This window comes from Tigriopus californicus, chromosome 4, assembly GCF_007210705.1.
Source record: "Tigriopus californicus strain San Diego chromosome 4, Tcal_SD_v2.1, whole genome shotgun sequence".
Taxonomy (NCBI): Eukaryota; Metazoa; Arthropoda; class Copepoda; order Harpacticoida; family Harpacticidae; genus Tigriopus; species Tigriopus californicus.
The window spans coordinates 5,487,811-5,508,451 of record NC_081443.1 but is presented as its reverse complement, the minus strand read 5'-3'; the positions used below and the strand labels follow the sequence as shown (position 1 = coordinate 5,508,451).

Sequence of the window (20,641 nt, the reverse complement as noted above, 5' to 3'; positions counted from 1 at the left end):
ACTAATCTATGTGGTATTCATTCCAATTCTGGCATTTTGTTTTAAAAATTTAAAGGTCCTCTTTACATAAAAATCCATATGTAAAATGAGGTGAGACGAATGATATGTTGGTACGCCAATTTTCTATCCCACTTTGTCTTTGAAGACATGTCGCAATAAAAGCTTAACAAGCCTCATCTGTACAAAACAACCCAAAAAAGAGGGAACTAACCAAATCGAACCCACCTTTGCACACTCGGTGTGGAATATATGTTAATTGTACGTCGAGGTTTCTCCTTTATTACTTTTTTTGTTTCAATGAGAGCTAAATATTCAGCTTTTGGTTTTTATCTTTTGTATCATACTTAGCTCGCAATACACAAGAAAACAAATGGGTTCCCAAAGTTTGACTCATACAGTTGGTGTGTATGTAGGTACTGATCATAAAAAAGCCTTGTTCCAACACTCTGACTCGATCCTTACTATCTGTACGACGAGTATGAGTCAGGTGTGTGTGCGATAATACCATAATACCATTTGAGATGGTGACTGGTGAGGCCAAGAAGTAATATTCGGGAGTTGGACCCTGGGAAAGCTGGGAATAGCCAGCACTAGTACACACCAACCGACCGACATGCTCGAGAGCTGCTTGAACATGACCAACAAACGGCGATAACAATATCGAGCCATTATTGAAGAGCTATCTTATCTTTATCGAATTATCTAAAAACTCCGGTTAGCTATTCTAGATTTAGCAATTTACGGACGCAATTGTATATCTAATACAATTGATTATGAAGATTGCCAATAGTTCTTGTTTAAAGTTTGAAAAAAATGTTCCCCCTCATACGCAATCCCATGTGGTCTAGTGGCTAGGATAGCTGGCTTTCACCCAGCAGGCCCGGGTTCAATTCCCGGCATGGGAGTCTCTTTTTCTGTCCTGGCTTCTTCGGGTTATATTCTGGTTCGCTAGCTAACTTAACCTTCTGTTCTTCATGGGAATTCAATATACTTACAATTCTTTTTGAATGTCCACCTTGCGTTTGGCACCCGTCGACGTAGGGGTCAGTTCCCCTCGATTCAGATTTGACGTTTCCACCTCATGATGATTTCCCTCCTCGTTTTCGACCGAAGTTACCTCGAGCATGATTCTGCTCTCCCACTATTCATCAATAAATAAAAATCTTAAACCCCGAAGGTCATTTGATGTGGTTCCATCAACACTCACTTCACACATCTAAAGTCAGTCATATGAGGTGGAAGTTACTCAGAGAACCAAACCTCGCGTTATCGAGGCCTTTCTCCTCCCTCCTCTCTTTCCTTCCTTCTTGCTCCTCTATTCGTCGAGCTTCCAAGACGACCTTTCTTGCCTTGTGAAGTCCAGGCGACCTTGCTTCTTTCTCTTTCCTCCCGGATTTGTTACGTCATTTCCAGGCCATTCGGGCCTTTTCCTGCCAAATGCCGTCAGCCAAGTTCTGGTTTGAAACTTGGGAACAAGATTCTCGGCTTGCCGTACCCAAAAAATGACGAATGTAATACGCATTCGTAAACTTGGGTTGCCGCAATTCTCATTTGGACACTGTGCACATGTGGTGGTTCATTCACACCCTCAAGCACGCCCCCTCTCCTGGGCCTGGCAAACGCATAAGCTCGGCCTCAAGTGCGGCTCGAATGAGCAGAAAGGTATACAGATGGACGTTAAATGGCTGTCGTTCTCGTAGACCTTGAGATACAGGGCAAATACGGTTCGAACTTGGAACTGATAAACAAGATCACACTGAAGAGGTCTGTTCTTTCCCTTACACAGACCCACGTCTAAGGACGAAGACAAAGATTGAATATTGAATATGCTTAATGAGTAGTGTAGTGTGAGGGCTCAAAAATGTGTACAACTACTAAAGTTCTCTTGTGAGCAAACTGGTTGGATTTACAAATTTAAGATTTTTCTTTTGAAATTAGTGTTGCCAGATTTAACATGGATTTGACATTTGGACTACTGAGAGTAAATTCAGGAAGCAAACAACAAATTGTAAAACAAACTGCTCAAAACGAAATCTCAACCAGCAATTGGGAAGTATTAACATTTTTGACGGTTGAAATTGTGGCAAATAATCTGGCCAACGAGTTTTATACACGAGCTTTCGAAATGCAAACAGCCAAATTACTACTTCGAATCAATTAATTGGAAGACGGCAAGGACACTTCCACCCTTTTAAGAAACGTTGAAATAAAAGAGGCTTAATGAAATTTTACACGAAAAAATATATTTTTAGACAGAGCAAATACTACTCAAATACTGTTCTAGGATATTGCAAAGGCATCGCTTTTTCGCTAAATAAATGAATTTTTTTAACCAAAAATCAACGTGCCATGACCATTTTTCGACTTCCAAATCACCAGCTCTTAGTACGAAAACCACCATGTTTCCGTTCATTTCTTTACCGGATAACAACGCTAAATCAGAAGCGGCCACACGAAAAGAAAAAAATTGGCACACACATGTTACCATGCAAATAAGGGCGGCTTTACACTGCGATGGAAAACCAGGATTGAATCCGGTTTGAGGATTGAAATGGGACTAGTGCTGAGGCGTGCCCAGCAAAGGACTTGAGTCTTTTGCTGTACTCAAGTCGAACACAAAGACTCATATTGCGAAATTTTAACCGCAAGAATGAGATTTTTTCACAAATCCGGACTCAATCTTTTCAGTGTTTTAGAAAAGACTCGGACTCGAGTCTGGACTCGCTCCAGCACTAGCCCTACTTCCATCCTCAAACCGGATTCAATCCTGGCTTTCCATCCTAGTGTAAAGCCGCCCTAAGTAATACAATAAATAATAATAAAATTTGGTGTGCCATAAAGGCACACCAAAAAGGAAAGCAGTATAACAAAAAGTTATAATTGACGGATTTAGGGCACAAGTGGCACACACAAGGAAAAACATAAACAAGTCATCATGCGTGGACGAGCTGCAAGGTCATATTGTTTAAGGAAAGGTATATGATACCTTAGAAGTAGATATTTTTATGGCTTATCCGCTTGACTGTTGGACCGCTTTGCATTTTGCTTCAACCAAGCTGAGTCGATAATTTCAACAATGATAATGCAATGCAAAGCAATGCAAAATTACATGAGTTCAACGAAGGGGTCAAGAGGTTGAGCGGTGAAACCATAAAAGCATCAGCTACAATAAATATTACAAGCTTTTTGGCAATTTTTACAAAGATTGCCTTTTAAGTGAAGCATGACAAAAAGTGAATTCAAAGTAAACTCTGGTCAATGATATGAAACATTTAGGTGTGTTATCATACCTTTATAGTTTTATGAGTGCAAAATAGGTGACTACGTAATGTCAAGCATTAATCCTTAAAGGCCCAGCTTTTTGTTTCTGTCTGATTCGGATCTGGTACTACTGGGAATGACTTGTTTTGGGACAGACTTGAAGGTTCAAAATTTCCCCGCACAGGGAGCTTAACTCACAGTTTTCTGCATTTGCTGTGTCAGAGCTTGATATCCTACTTTAGTGGTCAGACAGTTACCACCCCAACAATTATTAGGAAACCATGACCGTGTCAACGTCTTGTTTTTTACAACAAGCATGTGCGATTAAATCTACCAATCAAAAAGGTAAAACCAAACTAATGAGTGAACCCATTCCACCTTTTTAATATTTATTTAATTTACAACATTTGGGAGCAACGAATTCTTTGCTCGTCACTGACTGTTATTCGTAAACAAAAAACCTGCATAAGTCTTGGTTAAATGAAAGGCAATGTTTAACGCATGGGATCTATTTATTGGTTGACTCGGCATTTGATTTGCCGAAGTAAGTCATTACTTGATTTTTTGTTCAAATCGGCTACTGGTTAGCATTCAGAAGTCTGAGTAAAAGTTTTTCATAAGCACCACTTGTTTCGGCCTTTATCACTTCGGCTAGGGTTTGACCAAACATTTCCTTGTAAGCCACTGCAATGTCCTTTAAGTCGATCTGAAAGAATCAAACGAGAGAGAATCACAGACTAGGTGACAAGGATTTGAATTAATAAAAAGGCGAGTTCTCCCGTGCGCAATTTGCACAATCTCACCTCAACCCTATGAACAATGATTCGACTAAGAGCGATTTCGTCCGTCCCCATTCCATCGAAAGTATTATGAAGACAACCAGCGAAGAAACACGCCGTGTCGTCACAAGCTTCCACTACGAAAAAGAGATAATTGTCAAACATGATCATATACATGAACGAAGATTTTAACAATCAAACTTCTATTGCGAGCAGTTTATAAATGAGAAAAGACATAAAAGTATCCTGCCATGTCAAATATCGCATCTTCTGAATGATATGAATGAATGCCATAATAATTGTAATCCCGTTGGCGAGGCTGGGACTACAATTACCTAACCCATTTTGACTTTGTCATTATTATCGATTGTGATCGCCAGGTAAATCGAGGTTCAGTGACCACAAGGCCTGTCCTATCTGAAGTGATTTGCTCGCAACGATGGTTAAGTAATTGTTTGTACCGTACGATCATTGTTTTATAAGACAAGTCAATCGATTGGTCTTTGAGCACTCAGGTCAAGATGAGCCTAGTCATTGAACATGTTGAAACAGGGCCAATGCTTTAGGCAACGAAAGGCCACGCTTCTTTGTTATTTGCCCGTGTTTGCTTCGCTCATCAAGATGGTCAACCCAAAAGTGCAAGATAGTTCAACGGTTGGAAACTTAATGACCGACCAAATTTACTCATCTGGGTTTTCGGATGATCCAGAAACTCCGGTTGTGATTTTGCTGGGATGGGCTGGATCAACGGATATTGACCTTCAAAAGTATGCCAGAGTGTACGAGGAGAAGGGATTTGATTCAGTTCGACAAATCACACCCAAATATACCGTTTTCTATGGTGCAAAGCATGTGCCTGGATACTCCAAACATTTATTGAATTTCCTCAAGACTAACCAACTTTCACAGCGGCCTCTGATCTTCCATATGTTCAGTAACATGGGGGTACTTTCGTTGCAAGAACTGGAGCCCCTAGTTCGAGAAGACGGCGAGTTCCAAGAAATCCTACCTCACATTCGGGGCCTAGTCTTTGACAGTTGTCCCGGCAAACCCACTCTGACCTCGTTTTTCTATGCTCTAACTGACCATGTCTTGACCGGGCCCTACTTTTGGCGATACATTCAGTTTGTGGGTCAGGTGTTTAAACTGATTTTCACAAGCATCACTAGTCCGAACAATGGATCTCGAAGCTCCTGGTACGAGTACTTGACCAAAGATAGCTTATTTCGAATGCCTATGATGTTCCTCTTCTCCAAAGGAGACCAGTGCATCCCCAAATCTGACATTCAAGCTCTAGCCTCAAAACTGGAATCTGAAGATGTTCAAGTGACCCAAGTTGATTTTATCGATTCGCCACATGTGGGTCATTGGGATCGATATCCGGCACAATACAATGAGGCTGTGGTTAAGTTCATGACGAGTATCGATGTGATCGAATCTTAGTACTCACAAAATGCGCAATATGCCGGAGCGATGTCGGGCCCAAGCAGGTCTCTGGTCGTCTGGGAAAGCTCTTGTCCGAATAGTTGACGAAATGCTTCACAAATCTCTCGCATTTGATTGGCATTGCGTTGTTCGATCAGATTGGTTAGGATCATGGTAAAAATGGAGGCACCCTCGTCTTCATAGCTGTCAATCAAGTCCTAGCAAATTTAACGAATGTCAGTGTCCTGAATAAACTTTAAATTTCCCGTGCGATCTACCTCTGCGTCTCTCTGCGCGTTTTTGGGATCAATCTCTTTGGTAGGATCTTTTTTTCCTGAGAAGGTAGCAATAAGCACTTTCTCGACGGAGCCCTTGGTCTCTTTTTCAATTTTCTTTATAAGATCTTCTTCAAATTCTGAAAAAAAGAATATACAAAGACTGTACATTTCTTAATTGTCCCCCAAACTAGACGGACCGCATTACGGGCTTTATATTTCTTTTTCAAGAGATGTAAGCCATTGGCACTGGTCCGCGCCATCATCCCAATCAAAGCCAAGTGTCGAATGTCTTTCTATAATAAAAAAAAAGGATGTCATTTTGCAAATCAAATTTTATTCGCCACTTAAGAGTGCCATTTTTCGAACCTCTACGAAGTGACGAAAGGTTTGAACGTCTAAGAGTAGATCCTCAGTTATCAATGCAATACAGAGTGCCTCGAAATCTCCACTTAGTTCATCCAGGAGGACCGTTTTCAAATCCTGGTAATGACATTTCAAGTCCTAAAGGTTGGGTCAATTCTATCTAGATTATGGGTAACTGACCTTCTTATGTACCTCACGAAAGGTTTTCCGGATTTCTTGCCTCTGCTTCGAGGAATGTCTTCCTAAGATGCGAATAATCGCATCCTCATCCGTACCGATCACTCGGCAAGCCTTGAAGAGAGCTGCGGCTTCAATCAAGACGCTGAATTCACGGGCTGGTTTCAAGGTTGGTCTCGGTTTCTAGATGCAATAAACGGTTCAATAAAGTTACTAAGTATTTTCATTCACCACTTAATTGATCTTAAGTGCTTGATCAGTATTATGTAAATGTCAAAATGTGTGCTTTTGCTTTTTGGAAATTCAAATTTTGCTTGCTTTTTGAGAAATGAGTATTATTAACACAACATCCAAAATTTAAGACAGGAATGGAATGGGTTTGTCGAAAGGAGGAATGTCGCTTTAAGCTCCAGTTTTCGCCGACTTCTGATGACCGCGTGAGGTCATTCTTTTTTTTTTGACATTTACATACAGTGGTGCCGTAAATAGTATTGAACAAAGTTTAAATATCAAAACATTGTCTTGATATAGAAAATAGCCCTTACTAAGCCTAATCTTAATAAGACGACAAATCATCATTAAAATCTAAATTGAAAGTTTGTCAAGTTAAATATGCCGCATGGGGTAGCTACTCTATGAAAAAGCATTGGTATTTCTTTTGAAGATTAGATTTTTTGGACGAGATGAAACTCGAAAGTCCGAACAATATATGAATCAGATGATCAATCAATCTACCTTGTTTTTTACAATTTCGAATAGGCACCTACCGGATAGTTTTTGATGGGTTTGTACCTCGGGCGCAGGGGTTTTTGCTTCTTCTCATTATAACGGATGCTCATGCTTCTCGATTTGGAGTTGGACCTGGATATCGAGCTTTTCCTCGATCTATCATCCCACCCAAGTGCCCGACCAACCCGTCTAGAACTGTTTCGCGATGTACTCCGAGCGATTGACGGACTGCGATATATGGATGGACTTCTCGAAGTGGAAGGACTTCGTGAGTCCCGTCGATAGTTTGATTGCTTGGACACGCTCGAAAACTTTGAGTTTTTCCGGCTGAGCGTGAACTTTGATCCTTTTCGACTGATCAAAGGGCTGTCTTCGGAGTCATCCGAATTCCTGCTGGAACCTCTGGATCGTAAGTCAGCCTTAGATTCGTCACTTGTTCTCAACGATCCTTGACTTCGGTTTAAAGAAGACTTATCGGACCGATACGAACCGGCGCTGCTACTGTGGCTATCAAGCTCAAGGTCCTCTTCGTCATCATAATCATCCGAATCGTAGTCACTATGACGATTCTTGTAGTGAGAGGAATTGCGAATACTAGGAGGAGCCTCCTTCAAGACTTTTCGTCTTAATTTGTCACTTTCTGTTCGCTCCACCCATCCCACAATCTCACCTGAAGGGGTAGAGGCATCAGAATGGTTAATAAATACTTTAATGGGAGACGAACAGAACGGTAACACCTCACTTCACTCTTGCATTATTCGATCGCAGGACAAAAATGCAATATTAATGCCACGTTCAAAGGGAAAGCAAGGTGTAACTTGAATTTTTATTGCCTGTTACAGTATACTTAACCAGGCAACATTAAAAGGTTTCCCTTGGAGTTTATGTACTTGTGTAAGCAAGTATCAGGACAAATGATTTTATAATTTCAAAATCTGAACTTGGTTTTAGATTAAACGGACGAAACGTGAATTGGGCCATCAAATGATCTTGCTCTCGACAAAAATAAGAATGCGTTGTTACTAAAAACAATTACCCATTGCATTCATAAAAATGCTAAAGCTCGTTTTTCTCTAAATACACAATCTCATTAATTGCGCTTTTTATGTCATTCCCTAAGTCGTTCTTTTTCGTACGAAACGACAAGATATTTTCTTACCTTCCCAATTCTTCACAGGTCGATACTCATCCTCATTTTTGGCTTCAAATGAAGCGGAATCTTTTCCCGTCTTACTTGATCCACTGCCCATGGTATCTTGAACCCACCGCCGAATTTCTTTTTGCGAGACTTCAATCAAGGCACTGAATTCACGGGCTGGTTTCAAGCCCTTCAACTGAACGTTTGCACTTTGGAAGTGTTTTTTATATTAAATGGGAACCAAAGTCCTGATTCTTTAAGCGGCACTGACAACAAGTAGAGGAAGAAAAATCGAGCGTATCAACATTCCTCAATGTTTCTAGATAGTTCTGATTCTAAAGCTATCCTTGGTGACCACCACGCTTCTTTGATCATGCGACCATGGTGTTAGTGTGAGAAAGCTCAAGGGTCATGGCTCAAAAAGGGCATACCTTACAGCAGCGAATGTGGCGTAACATATGGCGAGTTTAAAAATTTGAACCAACTTCAAAAAGTTTTGAGACGCTGTTTCATTATGCTGGCAACTTATGGTCACGATCAGAGATGTAAGCTTAATCTTGCTTCAGTTTTCAACGTGTAGTTTTCATGCCCGAACTGCAGAATCGCTGGCAGGCAAGACCAGACTCAAAAATTAATAATTCATGCCCGAGGTGTCAAACATTGATTAAAAGTGGGGGTTCCTTGACTCCTGGCTATTTTTGGCCACGTTATAGACTCTGTAAAAAGCTTGGTTACTGCTTTATAAAGCATGACTTTTTCACTGCAAAAGTTTATTTTTTTTCTTTTCATCAGTAATTGAACAAACGCTCTTTTATATGTATTCAGCATTACTCGATTAATTTTCATATTTTTTTTTCCAGATATTAATCATATTCATAGCCAATCGAGAACCTGGGATCCAAGACAAGGTAAATCGATTTGCTAAGAAATTTCATTCATGAAAGGAAGCAAATAATTGAAGGGTCACTTAGTGACATTTGATTTCAAGTCAGGTGTTCCTCAAGGCTCCATTTTAGGGCCGCTCCTTTTTAAACTAATTATTTTCCGCTTCAAAAACTTAATATTGCTGCCAGTATCTCTTCTTTCGTTGATAATACTAAAAATATCAGTTTGTGGCAGGGATGGTCAAGATTCCACAAGCCTTGCACAGGACCGAATGTACTCTTGGATTGCTGAGAGTAAAATGGCTTTGATAGGAATGAAATTTCGCTCAATGACCTTTGGGCCGACGCCATTGACCACTCCACTCATGGATATTGGAGGACATGATATTGAGCAGGTCTCTTCCATGAAGGACTTAGGCTTAGTCCTCCAAAATAATGGAAAGCTCGATGACCATATCTAGAGGGAATATGCTTCGCCCATTTGGGCTCCAGTGAGTCCAACAGGTTTGCAAAAAGTGAAGAGAGGCCTGTTTTTCAAACGCTCTGACGTCGAAGTTAACGCTTGGACGTTACTCAAAATGAGCATCCGCGGGGCATTTCGGCCAAACTATTTTCATACTGAATAACGTCCAAGCACCAACTTCGAGGTAGGAACTCTTAAGAAACTCGCCTAAGGTCCAAATATGTTACACTAGGAACATTGAGGGAACTAGAGAGCTCTCGTATTGGGAGAAACTGAGATTGTACAGTATTCAGAGAGAGAGTGTGAAAGGCATCTGATAGTATACATTTTTAAAAGCATCCCAAACTTTAGGGTCAATTCTAGTGATCGTACAGGCTTAATGTGCACTTTGCAAGCAATTTCAAGTCCTCAAAAACCAGGCTAGTAAAAAAATGAAGTCCTTCTTTTTTGCTTCTCGGGCTCCCCTCATTGTTTAATTTACTTCCTTATTTTCCTTCCAATATTCTTCCAAGTCCGGCTTGGACAAGTTTTTGTCCGAAATTCCCAATCAACCCTACATTCAAAGACTAGCCCGGTGTGCAACTCAAATTCGTTGGCAAACAAAATATCATATAAAGATTAACAGGTAAAAAAAGAGACGAAATTTAACCTTTAATTTCATTAGCGTTTGGCATTACATTCCCTGTAACTGTCAATAAGGCCCGCGAAACCCACCAAGAAATCTGCAAATCACTAATTTGCACTAAAATTTGTCTTTTCATTTTCATCTTAGTTTTTTCATGTTCTAGATTTTAGAGTATAATTTTAAGCATCAAATTTTCATAGTCTTTTATATAGCCTAAAATAGTTCGTTTTGCATGTTTTGGCTGTCTCTATTTCTCAGCCATAACTAGAGTCCGAAGTTGAAATTGGAGTTTTGCAAAAGAACAGTAGAGGGAAAAACTAACTCATTAAAAAAGTAATCGTTCAATTTTTCATTTTGGTCCCTCTTTAATCACACGATTTTAAGACCTATTTCAAATATATACCTAATAACTATTTGTTCAAAATTTCCACAAATTATAAAACATGGAAGACGATATAAAAATGCTTTGTAATGTTGAAAACGCCATTGAGGATAAATGATATAACACCACTGTTCGCCAAATATCTCTCAAAAAAATTAATTGTAGCCAAACATGCCTCGAAATACTTTTAGCCTCCAAATAGCGAATACTTGAAAACGGTCATTAAAAAAAATGCACCTGGTCTCTAGTCAACATTACCCATTCACGCGAAATCAAGGCAAATAAAGTCGAAAAATAATGTCAAAGAGATAGGTCACTAGTAGGTTAAATATATTTCCTCAAGTAGAAACAAATCATATAATGTTGACATGTGCATCGCCATAATTATTGTTCCTAATAATGTTGATAAGTTTGCCGTTGTTGTTGTAGGTATTATTGTTATTATTATTATGTTCGGCATCGTCTGTTGTATTGTGTTAATAGCGATCTTGTATCACAATGGTTAGAGTTGCTGTACTTAGAAGCTTCGATACGTAGATGAGTGAGCGACTGTCTTCAAAGATTGACTTCAGAATTATTAGATCGTGGTTTTTAAGAAATGCGTGGAAGCTTATATTGAAGCTTCTTGAAAATCGATGACGGAGAAATATCAATGGGGGCTAGAGTTATTTGTACGACGAGGCTAAAATAACAAAAATCATAGAGCTGAGTACGGTATAGGTTGCTTGAGTTGGAAAGAGAAAGATTTGGAATGTTATTAACGACTGATAAATCTGAGCTAGGCGGGTAGAAATACAATTTGAGTATACTATTTGAGCTAAAGGGAAATGTTCCTATACATTTGACTCACAGAACTGAATCAATTAGTGACAAACCAACAGGTTGCCGCCTTGGGAAAATCTCAGTATTCATAGGTTGGAATGTATGTAAGCAATCCTTTTTTGAAGTAAAAGATATGCCTCTTCTGCAGAGACAATTGAATTAGGGTGACATGGGGAGGGTATTTCCTGGCTAGTTCATTTGCGCTTGCAATCGGATTTGTCTTCCATGTAGCCCATGTTTTGTTGCTCTTCAAAGTGGAACAGGCCATCGTCATCAAAAGCGTCACTGATGTCACTCGATTGCATATCCAGAGCCACTTGAGCTTGCCGCCGGATGGTCTGTCGATGAGGATCATGACGTCCTCCACTTCGACCTCCATGATGACCTGGGTCCTCTGGATGGTTGCGCGATCTCGAAGGTCTCTCTGACTCCTGGCGATGACTGGCTCCGGGATGGTGGCGACTCCGTTGTGACCGTGGCAAATAATCCTGGTCCACAAACGAAGGGGGCGTTTTATGGCGCCGTCTTTCCTCACTGGATATCTTGGGACTTGTCCCTTTGCCTTTGGCGTGGCCCTTTCGGTCAGCCGATCGTCGAGGAGGGTCCAAGTTTTCCGACAATTGAGTGGTTCGAGCTCCGCAATCCCCGCCATCCTGAGGCAACAGCATACTCTTCTGATATTCAGCCTCAGAGATGACGTACTTCAGCTCTTGCTCGGGCTCGACGTAATGTTGAACTTTATTTGTTTTTCTCTTGGTCCCCACATCCCTTTCCTTCTCGAGGGACTTTTTCTTCTTGGGGGATCTTTTGGGACTGCCTTGTAGTTCTTTTGTGGACGCCTTGGGGCTTTTTCCGCTGGACTCGTCTTTCCGGTGACGTCCTCGCTTGGGAATTAACTCCCCTTGAAAATCGGCTGGTTGTCCAGGATGATATATTTGACTTGAAGCACCACAAGGATATGGTTGCTTATGAGGATGGCCATCAATGTAACCCTCCTCAAAATCCATTTGAAGTGAATCCTTTCGTCTTGGTCTACCCCCTTTGTGTAGCTTCGGATGATGATGAAGTTGGTGAGCATGCGGATCAATCGACGCTTTTCCACGACAAGGACCTTCACCATAAGGTACGGGATCGGGTTCGTCATAGCCCAAAAACGAATGTTTTTGAGATTCATCGCCATAATAGCCTTGTTCCTGAAGGTAAGGTACTTTGGTTTGAGGGTATTCTCTGACACTACCGTGATAACCCGAATCCTGCGCGCCCGAGCGAAGATGCGCGGGCTCACAGAGATATCCGGGATCATACTGAACTATGCTAGGCCCGGCGGTTTTAGCTGTAACAATTGGTCCGACAATACCGGGATTGGGAGAATTGGGTTGCATGTTTTGAAACAACGCTGAAGGTTGAAGCGGTGTCGTGGGTAATTCTCTATGGTGCCTGACATGATGGGACATCCCGAAAGAACCATGTTGTAGCTCGAGATCTAGTTGCTGATAATCTGAATAGCTATATCTTTGACGGGCCTGTGGTCTATCATCGGAAGGATGCGGTAATCGAGGAGGAAAATGGTAGCTCCCTGTTGAGGGGTTTCTACGGTGTTTGTATCTTTGATTTTCCAAATGAGTGGAGAGCTCGTCTCCAGAAGGTGGGGGAGCTGGCTCGGAATACTCTTCCAACGAAGTTCGAGATTGGCGAGGATTTTGAGCCAACTCCGGTGGAGGCTCTTCAGCAAAGGATTGAAGGATGATGAGCGACTCCTGAGTGGGTTCAATGGCTCCATGAGAGTGTGGTTGAGCTTGGTGAGGGGCCCAATGTTGGGATTGATATGTGTCAGGCACGGGCTGTCTGTCCCGTTGAATTGATCTCCTGGCCGACGAGCTTTGCTGATATTGGTCTGAATACCCGCTGAAGCGATCCATCTCCTCGCTACCATGGGTCTCTTCGGTCTCGTCGTTGAGATCATCCTCATCAGTCACCACCATGGATTGCGATCGGAGAGCTTGGTCCTTCTTGTTATTGTTCCGTCTGGTTCTTCGAACGCTCCTTCTGATGGCGTAATCATCTCCGGAGGACTCCAATGTGTTGTCCCCACTGAGTCGGCCCAACGAGGGGAGGGAGTGCGTTTTCCAATCGATATCAGACTCTTGATACAAGGTCCGGGCGGCATTTTCGCCCCCACCTTGAGGAGGTGGTTTCTTCACCAATCGGGTTTGAGTGTGAATGTTGACTTTCTCTCCAGTTATCCGGGCCCTGAAAAGTTAGGCATTTTTTTTCATTTCAAGGCCATGGATACGACATAGTTTCTAGGATGTGCCTCCTCGTTAATCTCTAATTTTTCGAGAATGCGTTCCATTATTTTTGTTAAGTTTCGCTATACACAGACATTGTGGTCAGTCGAAAATTCAAAGTTCAATGAAGAGATGTTTTAACCTGGACAAATGTGCCTGTTCCAACATACGAATATGCGTGAGCTCTCCTATTTGATTACTATAATTACGAGTTTACATTTTAGAAAAGGGTGGGGTTATTAATGGCTTTCCAGTTTTCATTGTCATCACCTTATTTTCCTATTGCTAGCTTACTTACCGTCTGATTTCTTTGAACATGCGTTGCAATATTCTAGCGGCGTTATCCAGTTTCTTCCACTCTCGGGTGGAAGAAACAATCTCCAATTCCTTGCGGGTGGGAAATTGTTTCTTGAATTTGTCATCCATCTGTGAAGCCAACTGAAACGGGGTCATTTTGTCCAATAAATGAAATCTGCCGATTTCAAACCCCACCAATCCATCTGCTCTATCTCCATCCTCTTTAACCACCTTTTCTCTTAAAGTACTGTACGTCCGTACATTGTTACAACGCTACGTACGTATTGTACTCGTGCGTTCGTACCGTTCTTACATACTACGTCGCTCTTGACCATCGCACCCGTATCGTATGGTCAGTGGCCGGACTATCAGCTTGAATGGAGCCAGTAGATACAGAGCAGATGAACCAGGGGGGGCCTCGTCGGGTGGTACTTACTTTACCGAAGTCCTCTGATCCATCATCCACAAACCCGAGCGTGTGTTTGGTTAACGAATGGAGGACGTCCAAGCAATGAATCTTGTCCCCTTTGGCGATGGGAAGATCAAAACTGACCAGAGCAAGGGTGTTGGGCTTGGGGATTCCCAGGGGAGAATCCAGACTCGCAATGAAATCTGACATTTGGTTGAAGTTGATGAATTGTGTGGCGTGCGGATCGTATCTAAAGGAAGTTTAAGCATGTGAAAAAATAAAAGTAATTTACTTGCTAGGAGTGAGCCTTGTGTGCCAGCTTTTGACTTGAGAGAATATAACTCATCCTTTACTTGGACCATTTGGTGTAAAACATCTCCAGATCTTCCTCGACAATGCCGATTTCTTCTTCTTGATGAGCTTGATTAAAGTTCTCCAGGATGATGGCGATATACATGTTGATGACGATCATGAAGTTGATGATGATAAAAGAAACAAAATAGACAATGGCCACAAACGGATGGCCACAATTTCCGTTTGGTAGACCCTTGTAATTCGGCTCACAATCCGGAGGGGTCACTAACAACGGTTCCAAGACATCGTTCCATCCGGCCGAAGTGACAAGCCTATAAAATATCGATCAAATTAGTGACATTTCTGTGGAACGGTACTCTTTCAGATCAGTTATGAAGATGGAATGGTAGATGTTACATACAATACTAATCAAATCAAGCATAATTAGTTAGAGAAGGCAAAATCTGCAAAGATGGTCAACTTTTCAAATGTACGTTTTTCATCAGTGAAGCTCAAAGAGTTGTTTCATTTGACCGAATTTTTTAGCCTATAACTTCTCAAGGTTTTCAAACAATTTTTAGTAACGGTATTGGCCCTATCAGTTCAAACTTATATCCAAAATAATACGTTAACCAGATCAGTAGAAAGTCATTATGGGCTTCCGTTCTATCATGCACATTTACCTGAATAGCAAGGACATGGATCGGCCAAAGGTCTCGAAGTTTACTTGATCATTGAGAGCTCCGTTATGCTTGACATGGCCAAAAAGAGTCATTCCAATGATGGCATAGATGAAAGTGATGAGTGCCAAGAGAGCTCCAATGTTGAATAGAGCAGGCAGAGAAACCATCAAGGCAAATAATAGTTTTCTTATGCCTTTCGCAGCCTAAGAAGAAGGTGAGATGTGTTACTAAAAATTAATATTCCAAATATTCGATGATGGTTCTGCCGCCTAGTTTACCTTAATGAGTCGAAGGATTCGACCAATTCGGAAGACTCGAACCACCCTCAACAAAGTGGGCGATACAGGGAAATCCGTCATCATATCTTCCATGACAATGCCAATCACGCTGGCTATGACTAATACAAAGTCAAAGATATTCCATCCCGCCGTAAAGTATTGGAACCGAAGCCCAATGATTTTCACAATTGCCTCTGAAATTGGACATTGAATCGTTGTTGATGTTGGACCTGATCAACGGTGTGCAGCACAAAGATTAAACGGTACCCAGACTAAAGATTGTGGTGAAGAGCGCGTTGCAGATTTCGAGGGTGAACGTGATCACCCGAGATTGGTTGTAGTGTTCGATGCCCATGCTGACCATGTTCAAAAAGATCAGGACGAAAATGGCAATTTCGAACCTGAGAGAGAGAGAGAGAAAGAATGAAAAGTAGACCAAAAGATGTATTGCCATTACCGACGGGATAAGTAAAACCATATCCAACCAAAGGAGCGAGAGGCGAGGCGAGGAAAGAGAGGCGGAGCTATACTAACACGTGTACTATAATACATTGTGTGTGTGTATAGCCATCTACGTACTACTTGATTATGGTCGAGGTCGTCAATGTACAATATTCTGATGAGCCATGATCATGATCTTCCTCCCCTTTCTCCAGCTCTCTCAGTCCTTCTTACTTTACTTCCATTTTCCAGCACTCTAAAACCTCAAGCAAATCTCCCCACTGACCTTCTGGATAATGATATATCATAGAATATGGCATGAATCTCATTGGTGGGTCTGCGGATGACTTTTTGCGGTTTCTTCCTGCCCAATTTCTTCATGGCGGTGTAGTAATTCTTCTGCGACTCGGTCAAGAACATCTCCAGCACTCCACCTTCATACTGCAATAGACACAACGTCCGAGATGGATTATTGCCTGTTCATGAAAGATCCCATTTGCTTGTCCAGATCACAAGTCTTAGCGCTATGAATACTCTAGTGGAAGTAGTAGTAGTAGTAGTAGTAGTTGTAGTAGAAGTAGTAGTAGTAGAAGTAGCAGTAGTAGAAGTAGTAGTTGTAATAGTTGTAGTAGTAGTAGTGGTATTAGTAGTAATAGCAATACTAGAAGAAGTCGTATTAGAGGTGGTCGTAGCGGTCACAGTAATGGCAGCGGTATGCGCAGTAGAGTAAAAACGAGTAGTGGTTAGAGAGTCTAGAGGGCATTTGGCTGCTATCGTCTCTCTGTGTATTCAGAACGGAGGAAATTAGTCTTGGTTGGTGATTCTAGTTGGTTTGTAATGGACGTCATGGGTCACTTATATATTCAGTTGTGTCAGCAAGTCTTCATAATCAAGATCATAGTTCCATACAAAGAGGCCTAAGAAGAGGATTGACGTAACAGACTCAAAGGATGATGATACAAACAATGATAACAATAAGAATAATGATGATAATGAAGATGATATATGGTTAAAGTTGGCAAGAGTGCTTAGAGACAATTCCTCGTTGAACCTTTACTGATCGATCAGACTAAACGTTTCGGTAGTTTCAAGATTCGATCAAGGGTCTTCCTACACACATGGTAGAGTTGAAGGTTGCCAAATGGAACGACCCCGTCAATATGTTGGGTGCACGGAATTCAATTCCAAAAGAAATGGTGAAATCGAAATGAATTTCGAAAACTGTTTTTGGAAGGTTCTGCTCAGGAAACCTTCTTATAGAGAGATATGTACTCATATATGATACTTTTACTAGGCATTACAGTTCGTCGTGATGATAGGTCTGTCTTAAAAGATTTTGATGTTTGTCAACCAGAAACATTGGCAACAAAGTTCGTCGTCAACAGGTCTTCCAACAGCCCATTAGAGTCCCATGCAGAAGTCGTGTCAATTTCTAGAACAATCGGTATTGACTTTAACAAAATGCGACTCCATCACTGAAAACACAACTAAGTAAGAAAATGACCCACTTAACCAATGTCAGTATTCGGTATGTCAAAGAAAACAATTAAAATGGGACGATGATGAAGTAGTGATGGTAATGATAATAACAATAATAATCATAAGGTACTAGTAGTTCTAATAATAACTGTTGTCGATGATGTAGTAGTAGTAGTAGTAGTAGTAGATGTTGTTGTTGCTGTTGTTGTTGTGATTATGATAATAGTAATAGTATGATAAGATGATGAGAGGCTAAGTGAAAGTAAACTAGCGTCTAATGAATCAATAAGACTAGGACAGATAATTAGAGGAGAAGGTAGTAAGATCTGGAATCAACTGGACTCCTTTCTGCACGAATGCGAAGATTACCTCTTCTGACATCTGAAAAACATCAAGGCAACATCGTGTTTAGGCTTGCTCGCGTTCAAAAACTACGAGATACAGTGTATAGCGCGAAAGTTCGCCGTATTGGCCATATCTCTGGTGTCAAACAGAAAGCTATTAACCATGAACACAGACATGGAAAGACAATCGGAGTCACAAGAAAATCATGAACAGACAATAAAAGTGAATGAATAAATTTGTGGACGAGAAAAACGACATTGCAAAATCTTTTGGGGTCTCCATCCATCGAAAAAGTTCAATCGTCAACAATTTTCCGAACACGGTTTCAAGGCTTTGTTTTAAACTGATCGAATGAGTCATTGACCACTGGAATTTGGACGGGGACGCTAAGATCCAGGCTTTTCATTTCCTGTTTTATTCAGCGTAATGAGTAAACAAACGCATTTGAAATTTCAGCTCGATCAAACGATTTGATCAAAAGTGATACCCTCTCAAAGCTGTCTGCATAACTCTAATGGGTCCTTTAAGTAGCGGCTGACTGATGAGTCATCATCATTTTGTGGAGGTCACTGGGCTACTGTTAAAAACAGTGAAGCTAATTGACAGCTAGAGGGCGGATTTGAAAGTGTTTTATATCGGCAATAGTTTTTCACATGAATTGCTTTTTAGTCGAAAAAAACTTTTTCACGACATTTTGTGCATATGCCACTTTTTCCTCATTTTTGACCTGGAAAACTACTATTTCACCTGCATAGAACTTTGATATGAGTTCAAGGACGTATGATTGAGCTTATTAGGTACTTTTAAAAATTGAAATATCAGTAAGTGACACAAAAAGCTTTTTCTACAATCTGTAAACCGTATAAATCCTTTCAAAATGAAGTTTAATGCCAGGAGAATAAGTTCTTCACATACGCGTAGCAGGAGAACTGAATGGCGCCTCCATGACTTAGACCTAGATTTTTGTGATGGAAAATTCAGGCATTTTAATAGCCAGGAACACTTAAAACGACGATAACTAGGTTGTGAAGAACAAGAATATCATAAGTGGAAGGTAAATATTAGTGATGGGGCGAGGAAGGCAAAATTTTTGATGAAGTCGTTTGACCGAACTGAAACTCGAGAAATGTAGTCGTAGCGGCCTGATGCAAATGTTGTTTGAAGAGGGAAACCCATCTTTTGTTGAATTGGAAATATTCATTATCTATTTTAGCATACCCGCCCATACTCCAATGGTTCACGGAGGAGGTAAAAATCTGTGGCTATCCTTTTAAGAATGAGCTCAAGAAGAAAATAAAAAAACAAAGAATTCTTTGGGACACTTTAGCTTCAAGAAAACCTTCAACAAGGTCCACCATACCCCGGTTCGTGTCTTATATCTATGGTTGGTAATTGGTTGGTCTAGTTTTGGCAATGCTATTACCTTTTTCTTGAGCATGTTGAAATTGTCAATGATGACACCAATGAACAAGTTCAAGGTGAAGAATGATCCACACACGATGAAGATAATGAAGTAAAAGTAGTTGTATATGCTGGCCTCCCATTGAGGCTGCTGGTTAACTTCCCGGGCATCGACAGCATCAGCCATGACCTCCATCCACCCTTCAAAAGTGGCCTAAAAGAACAGATGCAAACAAATGCGATTGGAATCCATACTTGATGTCAGCGAGAAAGTCCATGATTTGTTAGCATATCTCCATGAAAGCGGCAAATAGGTAAATGTCAGTCGAAAGAAATGAGCCCTCGCTGTCTTCTTGTACATTTGTCTCCATCTTTAAAATTGATCAGGTATCAAAGTTATCTTGAGAGATAAGCGCTTGTCAAAACCCATATCGAGCTCTCATTTTGGGAATGGTAATGGAATGTTTACTTCCGAGAGGCATTTACGCGGACGTAAAGTAAAATACCAGTGGGAGTAATCAATCAAAAATAGCTTTCCATTTTTTCCAATTACCATTTTTTTCCTTTCCTCATTTTAATCCAAAAGTCTTGTCTGCTATGTCCATTCTTTTCGAATGGCACCAATTTCATACTTATCCCAAAACTTGAGTGTCTCATTGAAATAATGAGGGTTTTTGTCACTTTCAAAGTAGAAGCTTAGTAAGGAGGGGAGGGGAGGGATCACCCCCCCATAGGAAGAGACGATTTACCACTTGGAAGAGGGCCAAGTAGGCATGCCCTACGTGATCAAAGTTGATCTTGGAATTGACCCAGGTGTAATTCTTCTCCCAACATTCCCACATGTCATTGGTGACAGTGATGGGCAGGCGCTCCTCAAACTCATCCACGCATTTATGGAACTTCCCGCCGAAGAACTGAACCCCCATAATGGAAAAGATCAACCAAAACACGAGGCAAACCAGTAAGACGTTGAAGATGGACGGGATGGCATACATGAGTGCATTCACAACGATCTGAAAATAAGGAAGCCCGATCAATGCGGAATCATCATGAATTAATGAAAGCCTGGACGCATCCCAATAGCAGCCCGAGGATAAGATGGATGGAGTGGTTTTTTTCTTCATTTTCTTTATTTGAAATGGAACTGGAACCAAGCGATCCCACAAATTCCACGCATGTAATGTCGAATTTCGAGTATTTCGATGAAGGTGGGTCCGTTCTGCATTGTACCAAGGCAAAACCAACCAAACCAATACGACTAAATGCACGAGCCAATTAAGTTAATGAAGGACTGCAGGCATGGAACCGGGGACCAAACAGAGCAGAGCAAAGCAAAGTAAAGCAGAGCAGTCCATAGAACGGACCAGAAGTCATCTTTTGGTGCCAAGCGAGTCTCTGCG

At 41.1% G+C, this 20,641-nt stretch overlaps 4 protein-coding genes and 1 non-coding gene across 6 annotated transcripts in view; 2 read left to right on the top strand and 3 right to left on the bottom strand.

The window, feature by feature from the left end:
• Nucleotides 1–1,726, bottom strand: part of LOC131879122 (tripartite motif-containing protein 2-like) — a 32,419-nt gene extending 30,693 nt beyond the window's left edge. Inside the window, exons 1-2 of one of the 2 annotated variants that reach the window (XM_059225339.1) lie at nt 1,208–1,726; nt 996–1,141 (exon numbers count right to left, since the gene is read on the bottom strand). In XM_059225339.1, the coding sequence (XP_059081322.1) occupies nt 996–1,141; nt 1,208–1,216 (155 nt within the window). In that variant the 5' untranslated portion in view covers nt 1,217–1,726. The remainder of the gene's footprint in view (nt 1–995; nt 1,142–1,207) is intronic. The other variant, XM_059225340.1, reaches the window with a different exon arrangement.
• Nucleotides 834–905, top strand: Trnae-uuc (transfer RNA glutamic acid (anticodon UUC)). Its single transcript has one exon. It is a non-coding gene; the product is annotated as a tRNA-Glu (tRNA).
• Nucleotides 1,727–3,743: 2,017 nt separating the features above from the next.
• LOC131879132 (annexin A13-like) lies at nt 3,744–9,141 on the bottom strand. Its single transcript, XM_059225362.1, has 9 exons — nt 8,172–9,141; nt 7,051–7,682; nt 6,287–6,466; nt 6,110–6,223; nt 5,949–6,036; nt 5,744–5,880; nt 5,491–5,683; nt 4,065–4,177; nt 3,744–3,967 (listed from the first exon to the last, which is right to left on the bottom strand). The coding sequence occupies exons 1-9, from the start codon at nt 8,260–8,262 to the stop codon at nt 3,839–3,841; spliced, it is 1,677 nt and encodes a 558-aa protein (XP_059081345.1). The 5' UTR covers nt 8,263–9,141; the 3' UTR covers nt 3,744–3,838.
• LOC131879141 (transmembrane protein 53-like) lies at nt 4,550–5,742 on the top strand (the record flags this gene model as incomplete). The annotated part of the gene is given in 1 exon segment (XM_059225376.1): nt 4,550–5,742. A coding segment is annotated over 1 exon segment (903 nt). The 3' UTR covers nt 5,484–5,742.
• Nucleotides 9,142–10,804: 1,663 nt separating the features above from the next.
• LOC131879145 (sodium channel protein 1 brain-like) overlaps nt 10,805–20,641 on the bottom strand; it is a 69,744-nt gene continuing 59,907 nt past the window's right edge. Inside the window, exons 24-33 of the mRNA XM_059225382.1 lie at nt 19,991–20,254; nt 19,264–19,455; nt 16,303–16,457; nt 15,843–15,976; nt 15,576–15,769; nt 15,298–15,500; nt 14,674–14,946; nt 14,348–14,570; nt 13,913–14,052; nt 10,805–13,576 (exon numbers count right to left, since the gene is read on the bottom strand). Coding sequence (XP_059081365.1) covers nt 11,521–13,576; nt 13,913–14,052; nt 14,348–14,570; nt 14,674–14,946; nt 15,298–15,500; nt 15,576–15,769; nt 15,843–15,976; nt 16,303–16,457; nt 19,264–19,455; nt 19,991–20,254 — 3,834 coding nt within the window. The 3' untranslated portion in view covers nt 10,805–11,520. The remainder of the gene's footprint in view (nt 13,577–13,912; nt 14,053–14,347; nt 14,571–14,673; nt 14,947–15,297; nt 15,501–15,575; nt 15,770–15,842; nt 15,977–16,302; nt 16,458–19,263; nt 19,456–19,990; nt 20,255–20,641) is intronic.